The sequence below is a fragment of the Dasypus novemcinctus genome, chromosome 16 (genome assembly GCF_030445035.2).
Source record: "Dasypus novemcinctus isolate mDasNov1 chromosome 16, mDasNov1.1.hap2, whole genome shotgun sequence".
NCBI lineage: Eukaryota > Metazoa > Chordata > Mammalia > Cingulata > Dasypodidae > Dasypus > Dasypus novemcinctus.
Window position 1 is genome coordinate 91011689 of NC_080688.1, and position 16363 is coordinate 91028051.

Genomic DNA, 16363 nt, shown 5'->3' on the forward strand with positions numbered 1-16363 from the left:
ATGATGCAACCAAAAGAGAAAAAATAAAAATCAAACAACCTTCAAAAAAAAGTAATTGGGGGAAGCAGATTTGGCCCAGTGGTCAGGGCGTCCACCTACCACATGGGAGGTCAAAGGTTCAAACCCACGGCCTCCTGACCCATGTGATGAGCTGGCCCACGCGCAGTGCTGATGTGCGCAAGAAATGCTGTGCCACGCAGGGGTGTCCTCCGTGTAGGGGAGCCCCACGTGCAAGGAGTGCGCTCCGTAAGGAGAGTCGCCCAGTGCAAAAAAAGTGCAGCCTGCCCAGGAGTGGCACCGCACACACAGAGAGCTGGTGCATCAAGATGATGCACAGAAAGAGATACAGATGCTGGATGCCGCTGACAAGAATACAAGCAGACACAGAAAAACACACAGCGAATGGACACAGAAAGCAGACAACTTGGTGGGGGAAGAGAGAAATAAAAAATAAATCTTAAAAAAAAAAACTGGAATAAGCAAACTCATAGAGTTTGAATCTAGAATATGGGTTACCAAGAGCTGGGCTGGGGCTAGAGAATATGGAGCTAATGCTTAGTTTGTACAGAATTTCTATTTTGGTTGACTGTAAAGTATTGGAAATGAATGGTGATAATGGTAGCATGACACTGTAAGTGCCATTAACAGCACTGAATTATATAGGTAAATGTGGTTTAAAGGGAAAATTTTAGATCATACATACGTGACCAGAATAAAAATTAGGACTGTACAACACAGTTGAACCCTATTATAAATGAGGGACTATAATTAATAGTGCAATTATAAAAATATTCTTTCATGCAAGGTATTAATAATAGGGTGGTATACTGGAAAAAATAATACACCCTAATGTTAACTATGGACTATATTTAATATTACTAGTATAATATTCCTTCATCGGTTGTAACTAAGGTACCACACTAATGAAAAGTGTTAATAAGAGGAAGTAGGTACATGGGAATGTTGCAATTTTTACCTGATTTTTCTGAAAACCTGTAATTTATTTAATTTTTTAAAAATTGAAAAGAAAGATATATAGCTAATGTAAAAGAGGAAGAAAGTTATCAAATTTAATATAATCCCTTTACCTCCAAAGGCTAACATTAGCTTATTAAAAAATTGGTGTTTACATCTAAAAAGAAAAAAGGAAGCATGAACTGAAAAATGAAGAGAAATATTGAATCTGAAAGAAATATAGGTGACTATTTGCTGATTTTGGAAAGGGGGGCTTTCTATGTACAAAAGGTTTGGAAGAAACAATTTTTAAAAAGACTGATAGTTTGCAATTCAAACCTTACAATTAAACCTTTGAGAGATCGAAATAATATATACAAAATAAAATTAAAAGACAAAAGGGAGAAAACATGTGCAAGAAATAAAACTCATATAGATCTTATAAATATTTAAAATAATGGCACCAATCAAATGCAAGTAAATGAGTATTTAATTATAAAACAACAACAAAACTGGCCAACAACAACAGCGACATCACGGCAGGCCCATCTGAAGCACTTGTTAGCACCTCATTTTAATCTTTTTACTGCATTTTAATTCACACAACACCCTGTAAGGTAGGCTCTACAGTCATCCTCATTTTTCAGGTAAAGTGACTGAAACAGAGATTGGGTACATTGCCCCAAGTCACTTAACTATTACAAGGTGAAACAGGATTTGGATCCAAGATTTGGATCCAAGAAGATGCCCTGAAACAGGCTGCCATATAACCTCAATAATAACCATAAACCTCCATTTTGGTAAAGAATTATTTTTAAATCATCAGCCTAAGATGCAAATTTAAAACCATCAGAAGTCATTTTAACCTCTCAAATCAGCAAATATTTTTCATAAAAATGCTCATTACAAGAGTGCTATAAACATGAAAAACGGAGGCCTAAAAGCCCAAGAGCAGAAGTATGGGTCAATAAATCAGGGCATAGCCAAACAATGGAAGGTCATACTTCCTTTCAAAATCAAAATTTCAAAGTCTATTTAGTGCCATGGGAAAATGTTCACAGATATATATTTAATTATATAGCTGAAAATGAACCAAAATATAAATGTTACCTTTAGGTGATTTTTATTTGCTTCTTCACGAACCTCTATATATTCTAAATTTTCAAATCCCATAATAAGAAAAGACATTCCTTTTACAACTTAAAGAGTTAAATTGCAGAACCAGCATACTTGAGGTTATTTAAAAATTCTTTCCCCTTTCTTCTTTATTACTCTTTCTTTTGATGCTGATAAAAAACACTGCAACATGTTGTACCATGCAAAATCTATTTTTCTTCAATTTTCTGAAAATTGGTAATAATTATCTTGATACAATGATCAAATAAATAGGCATTCCTTCACGCTTTATACTGCCAACCATGCCCTTCTGTAAGCTGTCTATATTTCAGAACCACAGTTGCACTATTTCTCTTTCATCAAGTTGTACCGCACTCTTATAAAAAGTATTAACAGACAGCTGTACAGAAGAGTGAACATAGCAGGCCTGAGACTGCCACCCTTAGAAAGTCCTGCTTGCAAGGTTGGTCCTTGGCTGGAGTCTGGGAACTTGAATGCTGGACGTATTCCTGCCCCACCACTCCCTGGCTGATAGGAGTGGCTCACTGTGCTAAACCATTTGTACAAACAATGGAATGTATGCTGCACACCTGCTTGCCTTCTGGGAGTCTGGAATTTTGACAGTGCTGGGCAAAGGATGCCTACCTGACCATCGTCCAGTAGAAACTCTGGGCAGAAAGACTCTAATGAACCTCCCTGCAGACATCACTCGATACAGGTTGTCACAGCTTGCTGCTGGAGGAATTAAGTGTGTCCTGTGTGACTGCACGGGGAGAGGACTCTGAAATCTAGGGTCTGGTTTCCTGCAGATTTCACCCCATATGCATTTTCCCTTGGATGGTTTTGAGCTGTATCCTTTTACTGTAATAAATCATAGCTGTGAGTACAACTGTATGCTGAATCTTGTGAGTCCTAGCAAACCACCGAATCTGAGGTGTTCTTGGAGACCCCAACACCAATAGTTAGCATATATTTCCAAAAGATCAGAAGACAAAATGTATTCAGAAAACCCCACCAGCCATAATTTCCTAAGTTGATCTCAAGCTTCTGTTTACAAATTTCCCTTTGGGTTTCCTCCATTGCTTGCTTCTCCCTCCCCCTTGCTCCTCAGAGTCATACCTCTCCTACCAAACTCATCTGCACTTATTCCTCTCCATCAAGGGATCTGAGACTAATAAGAAGCCTGTGAGCTTCTCCCTCCACATGCACAGACACACATACAAACTCTAGCACACAGATTAGGAGATGCACAGTTTCCCCAGAAAGTCACTAACAAAGTCATCATGTACTCAGGCAGTTTTCTTTCAAACCACCTGACCCCCACGAAGAAGATACTGCAACCATTCCAACACAAAAATGGAGTGGCCATGCTGAAAGATGTTGAGTGTTTTCCCTAGGCCACAGTAAGTCACAAACTCAGCACTCCAACTCAGATTTCTATAAGCCCATATAAGCCCGCATGTTTCCAGTCACAACAGAACTTTTCATCCCCCAACCCATGCCAAGAATGTGAAGAATGTGTATAGAACGTATTTTCCCTTGTTGCACAAACACCTCCCTACCACCACTTCTGGATTCCGACCACCCCTTGCAGAAGGAGTGGGAGGAGATGCATGGGGTGGAGGCATGTTCTTCCCCTCCCCTCCGTGGCACTACCCCACTGGGATGTCGTGGAGTAAACACCCCAAACAAGGTATGTTGGTACCAACTTCTTGAGGGAGGGATCTTCTGATGCAGGTGTGAGGCCCTCGTGCCTGGCTCCTAACCTGTGCTCAGTATGTTAATGACAGAATCAAAGAGAAGAAGAGGCAGCCTCCCCCCTTGGGTCGCCCACTAGTGCCTGCCTCCCCACTGCCAGGCAGGGCCTCACCGTCCCTCTGAGGATGAACTGGGCGCAGAGCCAGAAAACTCAAGGGACATGAGGAGGGAGAAAGTGATTTTTTAAAATAGGGGCAAAGCACTGTCATCCCCAACTGCAATGACGCTGCTGGAATTTACTAAATATACCAAATGGTACCACAAGAGACTGCCTCAAACACTGTAGAGGACGTTCTAGTTGTACTTTTTTAAAACGTTAAAATGAAACTCTGATGGCAACAGCGCCCTCTGCTGGGGTCGTGAGAGTAGAACCACTGGAAGAGGGAACGTATTTGAGCTCACACTTTAAGTCCTTATTGTGCAAAGGAAAAAAAACCATAAAAGGGGGATTATTCCCATCACAGTTTCTCCAATTCTCCTTCATCTAACTTAACCTCTCAGGTGTTCTGACAATCATCTAACCATCTAAGGACTAGTACAGAGTAACACAGAGCTGCCCTAGTGCTACTTCAGCAAGTCAGCAGGGGTGGACCAACCCTGACTGCCCTTACTCTGCAGACCCTTTGAAAAAGACAGTCACTGTCATACACACAAAGAAACACTATAACAGAGATCATCAAAAAGCAAAAATACATGGGAACTCCTATGACAGGGCGCTTATGATCCCCACCTTTGGAGTTGAGTAGACCGGCCTGAGCATAAAGTGGAGCCTAACTCAGCTTCAGTACCTTCAGTAAAATGGGAGCGATAACGGCCCTATCTCCCAGCACTGCCGTGAAGGCTAGATTAAATAATTAACGTGAACAGGCATTTCACCTCAGCGCTTGCACGTGCTCCCCAAGTGCTCTCTCCCTCACCTTCGCCAGCACAGTGGGCTTAGCCTAGGCAGGGACAATGCAACAGGAAACCTACCCAACGTGGCACCGCAGTTGCTGAGAACAAGGGAGCGGTAAGTCCTCTTCTCTGCAATTCTGGACACCACCCTAATCCAGACCTAAGACCTAATGGACCTCATCCTCCCAGACTAGAGCAACCAGGAGAACGAGATTTTAAATCATGTCGTGTAAGGAGGGGCTAAGACAACTTAGTAGCTACGGTGATTCCTAAGAATTTTTACTGGTGTAACAAAGTTTCCTGCCGTAGGTACATGGGTGCAAAGGTCTCTACCAGAAGCTGGGCTTGTGGGGCTTTTCTTCTTCTTTAGAGAGACAGGTATACAGTAAATTACTTTGGGATCACTGATGGTATTTTAGAAGGGTCCCTACAGAAAGAGGAGCTCCAGTAGCCCTATTCTGGGTTTTCAGAGAAACTTAAATGAGGGAGTGAAGGAAAAAAGGCAGCAGTTGTTCTGGACCTCTGAATTAGCAGGCACAAAACCCGGCCTGACCTGGACTCCCAGGGCTTGCTTGAGCGCAAGGCCGGGCGACACAGGCTTCTCTTCACAGGGCGCAACCGCAGCAGTCCCTCCGCATCCAGCCCAGCAAAGAAGCCAAAGGCCTGTGGCACTGCCGGATCCTGCATCTCCACCTTGTCCTCAAGAGGCACGCAGCAAGCTGGCCCACAAAGAATGCCGGCCTACACAGGAATGTGGCCCCATGCAGGAGTGCCACCCTGCATGGGAATGTCACTCCATGCAGGAAAGCTGCCCCGTGCAGAAGTGCTGGCCAACACGGAAAGCTGGGGCAGCAAAGTGACACAACAAGAGCCACAGAAGGGAGAAAATAAGAATATGTAGCAGAACAGGGAGCTGAGGTGGCACAAGAGAGTAATCGCCTCTCTCCCACCCCTGAAGGTCCCAAGACCAGTTCCCAGAGCTGCCTAATGAGAATACAAGCAGACACGAAGAACACACAGCAAATGGACACAGAGAACAGACAACAGGGGGATTGTGGGGGAGAAATAAATAAAATAAATCTTAAAAAAAAAAAAGAACCACAAAAAAATACCTTAATTAAAAGAGCATTCAACAGGCTCATTGTTAGAAGTAATAATAGTGTTATTTTGAAATTTTCATATATTGTGATGTCATTAGGAACCAAGATTTTCAGCAAAAGAGATAAAAGTATATAATCAAAAATGTTAATTAAAACCCCTAAGGACCTATAATTTACATGAATATTTGACTTATTTCCTCACACTATAAAATCTACAAATTTCCTAGTTCCACCCACTGAAAATCTTAAAAGACCTGAATCCCAACAGCAATGAGCATCCCAGATTATGGTCTCTGAATACTATTTCTCATTAAAAGGAACCAGAGTTCCCTAGGAAATGGACAATTCCAAGTAAGCAGGAAATACATGAAATGAGGCTGAAGCAACTTGGCCCGATAGAACACAAACAAGCTATCAAAGATGGCTGGACTTGTGCCAAAAGAATGTAGGAGTAACTGGACAAGGACAGCAAGCTGAACATCAGAATAGCAACAAAAAGAATAATCACTGCAACAGAATAAAGTATATTTTTAATCCATGAGTTCATAATAATCTACCCCCCCAAAAAAAAAAACCTTAGGCAACTTTGAAAACTTCTAGAACATCAATTCGCTATTTTCTAAATTAACAAACAAAGGGAAAGAATTAAGCATGTATCCTGCCTTTCCTGTACAAAAATATAATTCACAGTAACTAAATGGTTGCCAACAGAAAATTCTTCTTTATAGAAAATTCCTACCTAATAGATGTAAAAAGAATGACAGAACTAGGAAATCATCATTTTGTAATCTCTAGTAAAATAACAGATACTGGAACCCATCAACAATAAATGCTAAAACAATTTGGTAAACATTCACAGAGATATTATAATCAAAGGAGCAGGATGAAAAATCCCTAAACCAACTGATAATTAAATCATTACAAATGTTTTTTAAAAAGAAGACATTATGTCCAATAGGAAACGCATGACATCACCACTGAAGAATTCTTGTCAAAAAAAGAAAAGTCAAATCTATCAAACCTCTAGATATAAAGGAGTAAAGGAAATATAGGAGATAGGAGATAAATATGTTAATACTATATGCAATCATACAGAATGAAGGAAATTGATAAGTACAAATAATAGATCCAGATTCTTCAACAAATAAATATCATGAAAAAGATCTGTCATAGATTACAGAAAACTTAAGAAGCATATTCACCAAATGCAACGACTCAAATATGTCTAAAGGAAAAGGAAAAAAAAAAGTTAGACCATTCTAACTCTAGTCAAATGAAAGGTGAAATATTTATAATTTAGATCAGGAAAAAATAGATTTTTGGAGCAAAGAATATTACCAGGGATAAAGAAGGTCATTCCACAATTATGAAAGGATCAAATGGTCAAAAAACAGAACTATCTGCAATGTTTATTTATATTTAAAAAACCGAGCTTCAAAATACATAAAGCAAAAACTGGTAAGTGAGCAAGGAGAAATACACAAATCCACAATATAGTAAGAGATTTCAATATTCTTCTCTCGATAACTGACAAAACAAGTAGGCAGAAATGAAAACAAAACATATTAGAATTTGTGGGATGCTACTAAAACATTACTGAGGGGGAAATTAGGAGGAAACATATAGCATTAACTTTCTCTATATCAGAAGAAAAGAACATACTCAAATCATAACCTCAGCTTCCTTATGATACTAAAATAGAAGAGCAAATTAAGCCCAAAGTAAGCAAGATAAAAAAGGAAACAATAAAAATCAAAGTACACATCAACAAAATGTAAAACATAAAAAAAATGCTAAAATGAAACCAAAAGCTCATTCTTTGAGAAAACTGATAAACTTATAGCCACAGTGATTCAGGAAAAAAAGAGAGAAGACACAAACTGTCTATGTCCTTGATTATGTTATTTAACTAATCTATGTTCATCTGTGTATCTTTCTAAACACTAGAAGAACAAATGAGTTAGCAATTGGAATTAGATGAGATAAAAGTGCATGAAAAGAACTTTTTAAAAGTAATGTTTCCATAACTTTTTTTAAAATTATTTTTTATACTTCTTCTTATTAAAGTTAATAAATCACAAAGATCCATAACTTTTTCAGCAACCTTCTTCTGTTCTTTTATTTCTGTGAATTTGAAATAAAGTTGTTAATTTTTTAAAATTATCTATATTAGGAATCAGGTGGCATCGCTATAGATTCCACAGATATTAAAAAGATAATAAGGGAATATTGTGAACAACTTTATGCCTATAAATTCAACAACTTAGAAAAATTGGACAAAGAACTTGAAAGATACAAACTACCAAAGATGTAGCTAACATACATCGTTCTATAGCTTTTAAAGAATTTCAAACTGTAGTTAAAAACCTTCCCACAAAGAAGGCTCTAGGCTCTGATGGCCTCACAGATGAATTCTACCAAACATTTTAAGGAAGAAATACTATCAATTCTACACAAACACTTACAGAAAAATTCAAGAGGAAGAAGTATTTCCCAACTCGTTCTATGAGACCAGCAGTACCCTGACATTACAAAACAATCAGAAGATCCAATAGAAGAGAAGAAAGAACAAAGGGGAGTACTTACTAAAAATCTTAACCAGAAATGTGTAAAACTGATATGACAATAACTCTGAAATACTATTAAAAGACATGAAAGTATTCTTGAACAAATTACAAAGCATTCTACCTGCTTGAATAGCACAATTCAACAGCAAAAATATCAGTTCACCCCAAGTGAATATATCAATTTGACATAATTCTATTAAAAAATACACCAAGCACAAGAAAAGACTAGAAATATTTTTGTGCCAAAAAAACAAAAATGACTCAATGACTAATGGAGGTATATACCAAAAGGACACAGGGCCTGCTTAAAGTAGAAACCATTGACCAAATGGTGGATAATTTTAGGTTCAAAATGAATAAAACCTGTCATAAAATGACAAATATTGTATGGTCTCACTAATATGAACTAAATACAAAGAATTAATGCATGGAGTTAAAACCTAGACTATAGGTTATTAGATAAGAGGATGGCTGAGAAGGAATACTGATGCTTAATGTACATAAAAGTTTTAATTAACTTGACTGCAAAAGTGCAGAAATGAATAGAGTTGATGGTAACATTATAGTGAGTAGCAGCTGGTTTATAAATGGGATTGTGGCTGAAAAGGGTAGTCTAGGGATGTAAATGTCAATTGAAAGAAAGCTAGAGAATAATCTAGGGACTGAATAATACAGTGAACCCAGAGGTGGATGAGACTTGTGGTTAACAGTACAAATGCAAGAACGTCCTTCTGTGAACTAGAACAATATATGTCACTATTGCCTAGTGTGGGAATGTGGAGAAGCATGAGAAAACTACAATTGGTGTGACCTATAGACAGTGGTTAACAGCAATACTGTAATATTCTTGTATCAATGCCAGAGATATACTCTGTTACAAATAGGGGGGTATGAGAAAATATGCCAAATGAATGCTATGGACCATAATTAGCAGTAATAGTCTGATGATATTATCTCACAATCTGTAACAAATGCGCCACAACCATGTGGTGTTTTACGAAGGGGTGGTGTATGGGAATTCCACATATGTACATGATTGTTTTGTTTAAGTTTACAACTTTTGTAATAAAAATATATTTTAAAAGGGGAGGGGAGGTGGCTCAAGTGGTTGAGTGCCTGCTTCCTACATCAAAGGTCCTGGGTTCAGGCCCTGGAGCCACCAAAACTTAAAACAAGCAAACAAATGAAAAAAAAACAACTCAGGGGAGCCGATGCAGCTCAGTGATTGCATGCTGGCCTCCACATACGAGGTCCCAGGTTCAATCCCCAGTCCCAGTACCTCAACAACAAAAAAAATTTAAGTTTTTTTAAATTAAAATATATATATATTTTTTGAAAGAATAAAATCTGTAATTAAAAATGATTGAATGAATAAAATACAAGACTTCAAAGTGACATTAAAAAAGAGAGAGAGGAGGAGGAGAAATAAATACCAGCACATACAAAACCATTTCCAATAGGAAGTATTACATCTATTTCTTACTCTGAAAATTGGTGATTAAAAGGGAAAGAATTAAGCAATTATTCTGCTTAATTATAACTCAGTTTATAAGGGAGGGTTCTTTATAACAGTTCAGCTAATAAATGTAGTACTGATTAAATAATTAGAAAATCACCATTCTCTGACCTCAGATCGATCAAACAACAACAACAACAAAAAACAATTTAGGTGAGGATCATCAACAAATGTCAAATCAAATCCATTAGGTGAAAGAGTTTTGGAGAGCAGGATATTTGGAAAAGCATACCTTCAGAATGAAGAGATCTAGCTGTCACAACCCTAACTAAACAATCAAACTTGACATTAGTGATATGGGTCAACCTGACATGATGTTCATCTTAATATGCTGCAAAATGGAATATAAACTTCCCCTATAAAATATTCTTACCAAAAATGTTTACCTTGAATCTATGCAAGTTTTTACAGCAAACTTCAAATTCATAGGCTACAGAAGAATGATTCTAAGAGAAATTATCGGATAAATTAGAATATGGGGTATCCTATATTCCTACTTCCCTTTTGCTTGACTTTCATCCCCCTTTCCTTGTCTACCCAGCATCTGTCTAAGCTTGACGAGCCCTACTACCTACAAGAGAAAGGATAGTTTCTCTTTATGCTTATCTTGGACAGGTTCTATACTTCCCCTATTGGAAAAATTTGCCAAATTCTTTGAAAGAAGTGAAGAAGTTTGGAGACTAGGGAGTGGAGGGTGAAAGGAAGAACAATAAAGGATCAGCAGAAAAGATGAATAAAGTATATGCCCAAAGATAGCATGAGGGTGGTGAAAAAGACAAAGACAGGATAAAGAGATCAGATCTAGCTGGGGTATACCACAAATACTAAAATGACAGGTTAGGGAGGTCAGACATCCCAATAGACAATAAAGGGACCAGTTAGGGCAATTCTTAGCTTAGGCATGAATATAGACTTCCTGTTCTCTCTGACCTCTTAATTTCATAGTGAAGCAAAAATTCAGTTAATTTCACCTTTCTTGGAAAAGAGATTGTGAAATGTACCACATAGATAGGAAATTCCACCACTGTGCATATCAACATGGAGTTGGTAGCCATGCAATCCAGACTCCCAGTCATCATCCACAAAGGGGCAATGTGGAGGCAGTTCATAAGGGCTAAAAGGCAAAACAAAACATACAAACACATTTATCAACAGCAGCAAAAAAGGAGTGAACTGCTTTCTTTTTAAACTAATATCCATTCAAAATATCACATCCTATCAATGACACTTTTAAGAGTTCTGATAATCTTCAGCACCATGAGCTCCAAAATAACCACTCCATGTTTCTTTTACCAAATTCCATACAGAGAGGCACTCTAAGATTTGAGTTCTGTAAGCAGCCACAGATGATGATGAGGTGAACATGTTTCTGAGATCCCTCCCGCCCCCGGGGGCGGGGAGACAGTTCTACAAAGGCAACCTTGCTGCTCCACTGTTTTGCTCAGTATCAAAAAGGTAGAACTACTGAGCAGGAAAATGCACCAAGCAACAGATCTATATGAAAATAACTAGGCAGAAGACCCAAGCCAAGAGAAGTGTGGTGGTTTGAAGCTACATGTATCCCAGAAAAACAAATTCTTAAAGTTAATCTCTTGCTGTGGGTGTGGAACCACTGTAAGTAGGACCTTTTGACTAGGCTTCTTCAGTTAAGGTATGGCCTACCTCATTCAGGATGGGTCTTAATCCTATTACTGAGTCCTTCCTAAACAAAATGAATACAGAGAGAGAGTGCACCACAGAAGAGGACGCTGAAATCAATGAAACCCAGAAAAGAAGGGAAAGACCAGCAGATGCCATCACATGCTTTTCCATGTGGTAGAAGAGCCAAGGAGCGCCAGCAGCTGGTCTTCAGGAAAAAAGCATCACTTTGATGATGGCTGGATTTGGACATTTTCATGGCCTCAAAGTGCAAGTTAATAAATTCCCATTGTTTAAGCCAATGCATTTCATGGTATCTGCTTTAAGCAGCCTAGGAAACCTATTTTGATAGGATATCAAGTTTAAGACTGAATACTACCCAAGGACTTATACCCTATTCTACAGAAAGTTAGTGCATTTCCAGATGCACTCAGGACAGTTGAGTATTGTTTGGCAAAATATGACTGTTAATGTTTTTATAGAGATTTAGTGTGGTTTAAGGAGATGTGTATGGCTGCCAAGTTGATAAGGATAGACTGTGATGGCTAAATTCATGTGTCACCTTGATCAGGTTTTGGTGTCTACTTGTTTGGTCAAGCAAGTACTGGCCTGATTGCTATCATGAAGACATTTCAAGGATTTAAATCAACAGTGAGTTGATTTCATCTACAGATGATTACATCTACAATCAACTGAGGAGATTGCCTTTAATAATGAGAGACATCTCATCCAATTAGTTGGAGACTTTAAAAGGAGAAATGATAATTTCAGCAGTCAGAAGAGAGAATTTCTATCTCTACTTCTACTTCCATCTCTAGCCTCTCCTGGGGAATTCATAAAGGATCTACAAAGGAGTTCCCAGCTTGCAGCCTGCCTTACAGAATTTGGATGTGTGTATCTCCACAGTTGCATAAGATAATTCTTATACAAATCTTACAGTATTTACAGATATCTCCTGTCGATTCTATTTCCCTAGAAAACCCTGACTAATACAAGAAGAAAGGCTTTATTCAGTAAGAAAAGGTAACACACTCAAAAGCGTTCAAGAGTTTGTCAGGTCATAAAAACAAAGAGTAAAGTAGAGTCTAAGTCACAAGGAGAACGATGAGAGCTGTAGTGCAATGGAAGGCATATACCTTGCCTAAAGGCATTCTAACTCACTGAGACACACACTGCAAAGACAAAACAAAAACACATCTGCAGGCCAGATTCAGCCAATGGGCCTTGAGTCTACATGCCTTGCGAGAGAACATCTCATAGCAAGATATGAAAATGCTCTTTATAGCAAAGAGCTTGAGGGATAGCACTGGTATCTTGTAGTGATGAAGCTTTCCTACCCTTATAAGTAATATTCTACCAGGTACAAATTCCTTACCCAGGACAAATAAAGCAAATTTGTACTCATGAGTAATCCAGTTATTTTAGCAACAGGGCTAAATATTAATGCCTGTTGGCTTATTTTTACTGGTTAAAAACCATATCTTTGCAGTCATTCTCATAATATTAATATAGTATCAACCTTTAATCCTTTATATTGACTGTATAAAAATTTAATACACACACATATAAAACTTCATACATACATAGTGGCCGAGCCTAAAGTGCTCCTCTCCATAAGTTGATGGAAATGAAGATTTGCCATAACAAAAGCCAATTCTTCCTCCCTCTGAAAAGTTAATTAAAAAGAATACATTTTTCAACTGCAGTGTTTTAATCTTTTACAAGGTCTTTTTGAAGATCACAACACATTCGTCTTGTAGATAGATGCAGTTTTTTACAACTATAAGATTACCACAGGGCTAGTGTATTATTACTGCTAATATATTGTTACTATTTAATAAGACTTATATGTCACACTGACAGCAGGGCCCACAGTTCACCAAAATGTGCAGTGCATGCAGTACAAAAGAATTAACATCATAGTACTTGTGACATATCAGAGTACTATATTTATATGATGATTATGAAAATATATATTATTAGCTCCAAACTGTTTCAAACTCTTTATAAAGATAAAGACAATACTCGTAAGACCATCATGTATTCAGACGAATTCCACAAATACTTAACAGCAGTGGCATCATGGACCTTTCCCAAGTAACTGCCTACCTTAGCACATCCAGTGGGAATGATTAGATCCAACATCTTCACTTGCCCGTCAGGTTGAGTAACAGAAAAAGTGACTGTTTAGGAATAGTGATTTCTCCCCAAATTCTTAGCTGATACCAACTAGTGAGAAGTAGCCTAGAATGGTAAATCTCAAAGGGCCATTCTCCACCCCCAGACAGAGGCCAGATCCAATCACCCAGAGAGAGTCCTTCTAACTACGCAGGCTGACCTGCAGGATGACTTCAAGTCACAAAATGCAGAGCCAGCAAACTGCTCACACATGAAGGTAAGGAGCAAAAGGGAGAAGGAAGGAGGGAAGAAAAACTGACTCCAACAGTAGGGAGAGAAAGAAAAAGGCTAAAGATGATGTTATTAGAAGCCTCTGATATTGCCTCCCTCTAGTCATTGCACCCACATGCATACTGCAATTCTCAGAAACAAATTTATAAACCACTGTCGTAAAATATTCACAGGCCAAAGCCACAGATTTAAACAAACCTCTGATGTACAGAAATTGGCCATATTGTTATTCTTTTCATTGAAATGACTGCCAGAAAGTGATCCCCAGAGGAGGGAGATAGCAGTCTCACTTAGTGAGAAAAGAAACTGTATCTAGCAGGAACAGCCAGCCTCATCTGTTAAACACTTCCTCCCTGAAGGGTAGATTTTACCTACTGCCACATCTACAGGATCAGAAACATTTTTGAGAGACTACACATTGTAAGAGACATTTTGGCAGAGAAAGAACACAAAAGAAACAGAAGGAAGGAACATGAAATTATTGGGAAGGAAAGGGGGAAAGTCCCCTGATTTTAAAGAAAAAACTAAAAAAGTACTAAGGCAGGAACAGGCAATTGGTCACTGCAATAGGAGAATGGCAGAGTAGCCTCAGTGGAATACAGGGTCATGTAGCTAGGAAAGCGAAGCTGGGAAGATGGTAAAATGGAATGCAGTTAGTGAAAAGGATTTTAGATTTGGTATATAATGGTGAGTAGCTGTGGGCTGTGGACAAGGCAGTGACACAGCAAATACAAGGAACTCTGATCTTACCTTCCATAGTCCCACCAGAAGGCCTGGGTTTAGGCAGAAGATCCGAATGAGCCCGTCAAAGCCAATCAAGGTAGATTCAGTTAAACTGCTCAGGCTGTACTGGGCAATTAACGAATGCCATCGTGGTCTTTGAACATTCATGCCAAAGAAAGGAAAGAGAGAAGTGAGGTTTCCTGCCAGGGTAGTTGCTGATTCCCTTTGGTGTACCCATAAATACTTTTTAAAAGCATGGCTAATAATGTGCTCAAACTACAAGGCACATCAAGGAGGGGGGAAACAACAATGCCATAAATAAAATACAGGATGTTATGTTCAAACTTCTCACCCAACTATGTGTTCTTACCCCCGCTACCTCATTCTTCTCTTGTCAACACAATGGTCCAGTCAGAAGTAAGTTGAAGAATCAGGAAGGTGAGGAAGAAGCAGAAGCATCCTCTATTCCCTTTCCCCTTTCCCTCAAAACCCAGCACAAGACTACCACAGAAGTAGATTTCAATATACACTCCTAATCAAGTGAGTAAAATACAGAAGTAGAATTTCAATATACATTCCTAATCAAGTGAGTAAAGTAATGCATACACAAAAATAAAATACTTTCAATAGCAAAAAGCAGGTGGTGTCAGTCAGCTATTTGAGAGCAGAAGTACTTTTTGAAATATTATCAAGAATAACTGAGAGATAGTGAAAATTGAAACATTAGAAAACAAATTTAAACCACGTTCAGGGTCTCATGAAGAAGATGCACTGTGAACTTATCTTTCTTCATGTCTAAGGGTAAGAAACTCAGCGTTTAAAAGAAAACTTAACTCTGCTATTCATCAGAAGGCTTAAAAATTGACCATAGCAAAATACTCTATGCGCATGATAATGGCAGGCATAAATGTTTATCATGACCTAGAGATGTTTCAGGAAACGTAAGGGAGACAAGATCTTCAGAGAACCTCAAGTACAGCCTGAGCGGTGGTCGCCCAGCACAGTGTTAGAAGGGGCCACACTATGTTCAAGAGTTTGCCTCCGGCACCTCAGACCCAGGCTGGCAGGCGGTAGGTATTCACGTGTTGATGAATTTAGAGATGACAAAGCCAAGGAAGCTCAGCCGTGGCAACAATTCAAAGCCGAGCGGGGCTGTACGACAGCAGAACCAAATCCACGGCCAGCACTCTGCCCCAGACCACATTCAACGTCTTAAGGAATGTTCTGTGCTAAGAAGCACACCAGGCTAAATGGAGGTATTTGGTGAGCACATGTGTGCCGTTACCCTAAAACACATGCAGGACGTACAGAAGCTGCTTGGGGACAGCGCACGCAGGCGGAAGCACCTCGGCGTGGATTCAGGGAAGCCGAGTCAGCATCTGAGCCCAGACCTTCCTGACTGCCACCCCACAATCACCTCCACATGCTGCCTCACCAGATGGCCATCTGCCTCAAGAGGCGGGTGGAAAAACTAAATGAGAACACACCAGTGGAACCCATGGCACATAACAGGTGCTCAATAAGTGGTACTTATTGCTATCACTGTTATTAATGTGGCTAGACAAGGCTAGAGGAGGGAATGAGAAAATCCTCTCCTCTCCTTCTAAGTTTCCAAGGTGAGAAACACTCATAAATACAGCTACAGCAGTGTTTAAATAGACTCTTTTGAGAATGTGCCAAGTCCTCCT

At 38.9% G+C, this 16363-nt stretch overlaps 1 protein-coding gene across 8 annotated transcripts in view; it reads right to left on the reverse strand.

The window, feature by feature from the left end:
* Window positions 1-16363, reverse strand: part of FBXO15 (F-box protein 15) — a 127211-nt gene that overhangs the window by 85407 nt on the left and 25441 nt on the right. For 3 of the 8 annotated variants that reach the window (XM_071208587.1, XM_058277890.2, XM_004466801.5), the window contains 3 exons: window positions 14703-14829; window positions 13127-13209; window positions 10877-11019 (listed from right to left, as the gene is read on the reverse strand). In XM_071208587.1, coding sequence (XP_071064688.1) covers window positions 10877-11019; window positions 13127-13209; window positions 14703-14829 — 353 coding nt within the window. The remainder of the gene's footprint in view (window positions 1-10876; window positions 11020-13126; window positions 13210-14702; window positions 14830-16363) is intronic. The other 5 variants (XR_009180985.2, XR_009180984.2, XM_012528362.4 and 2 more) reach the window with 2 other exon arrangements.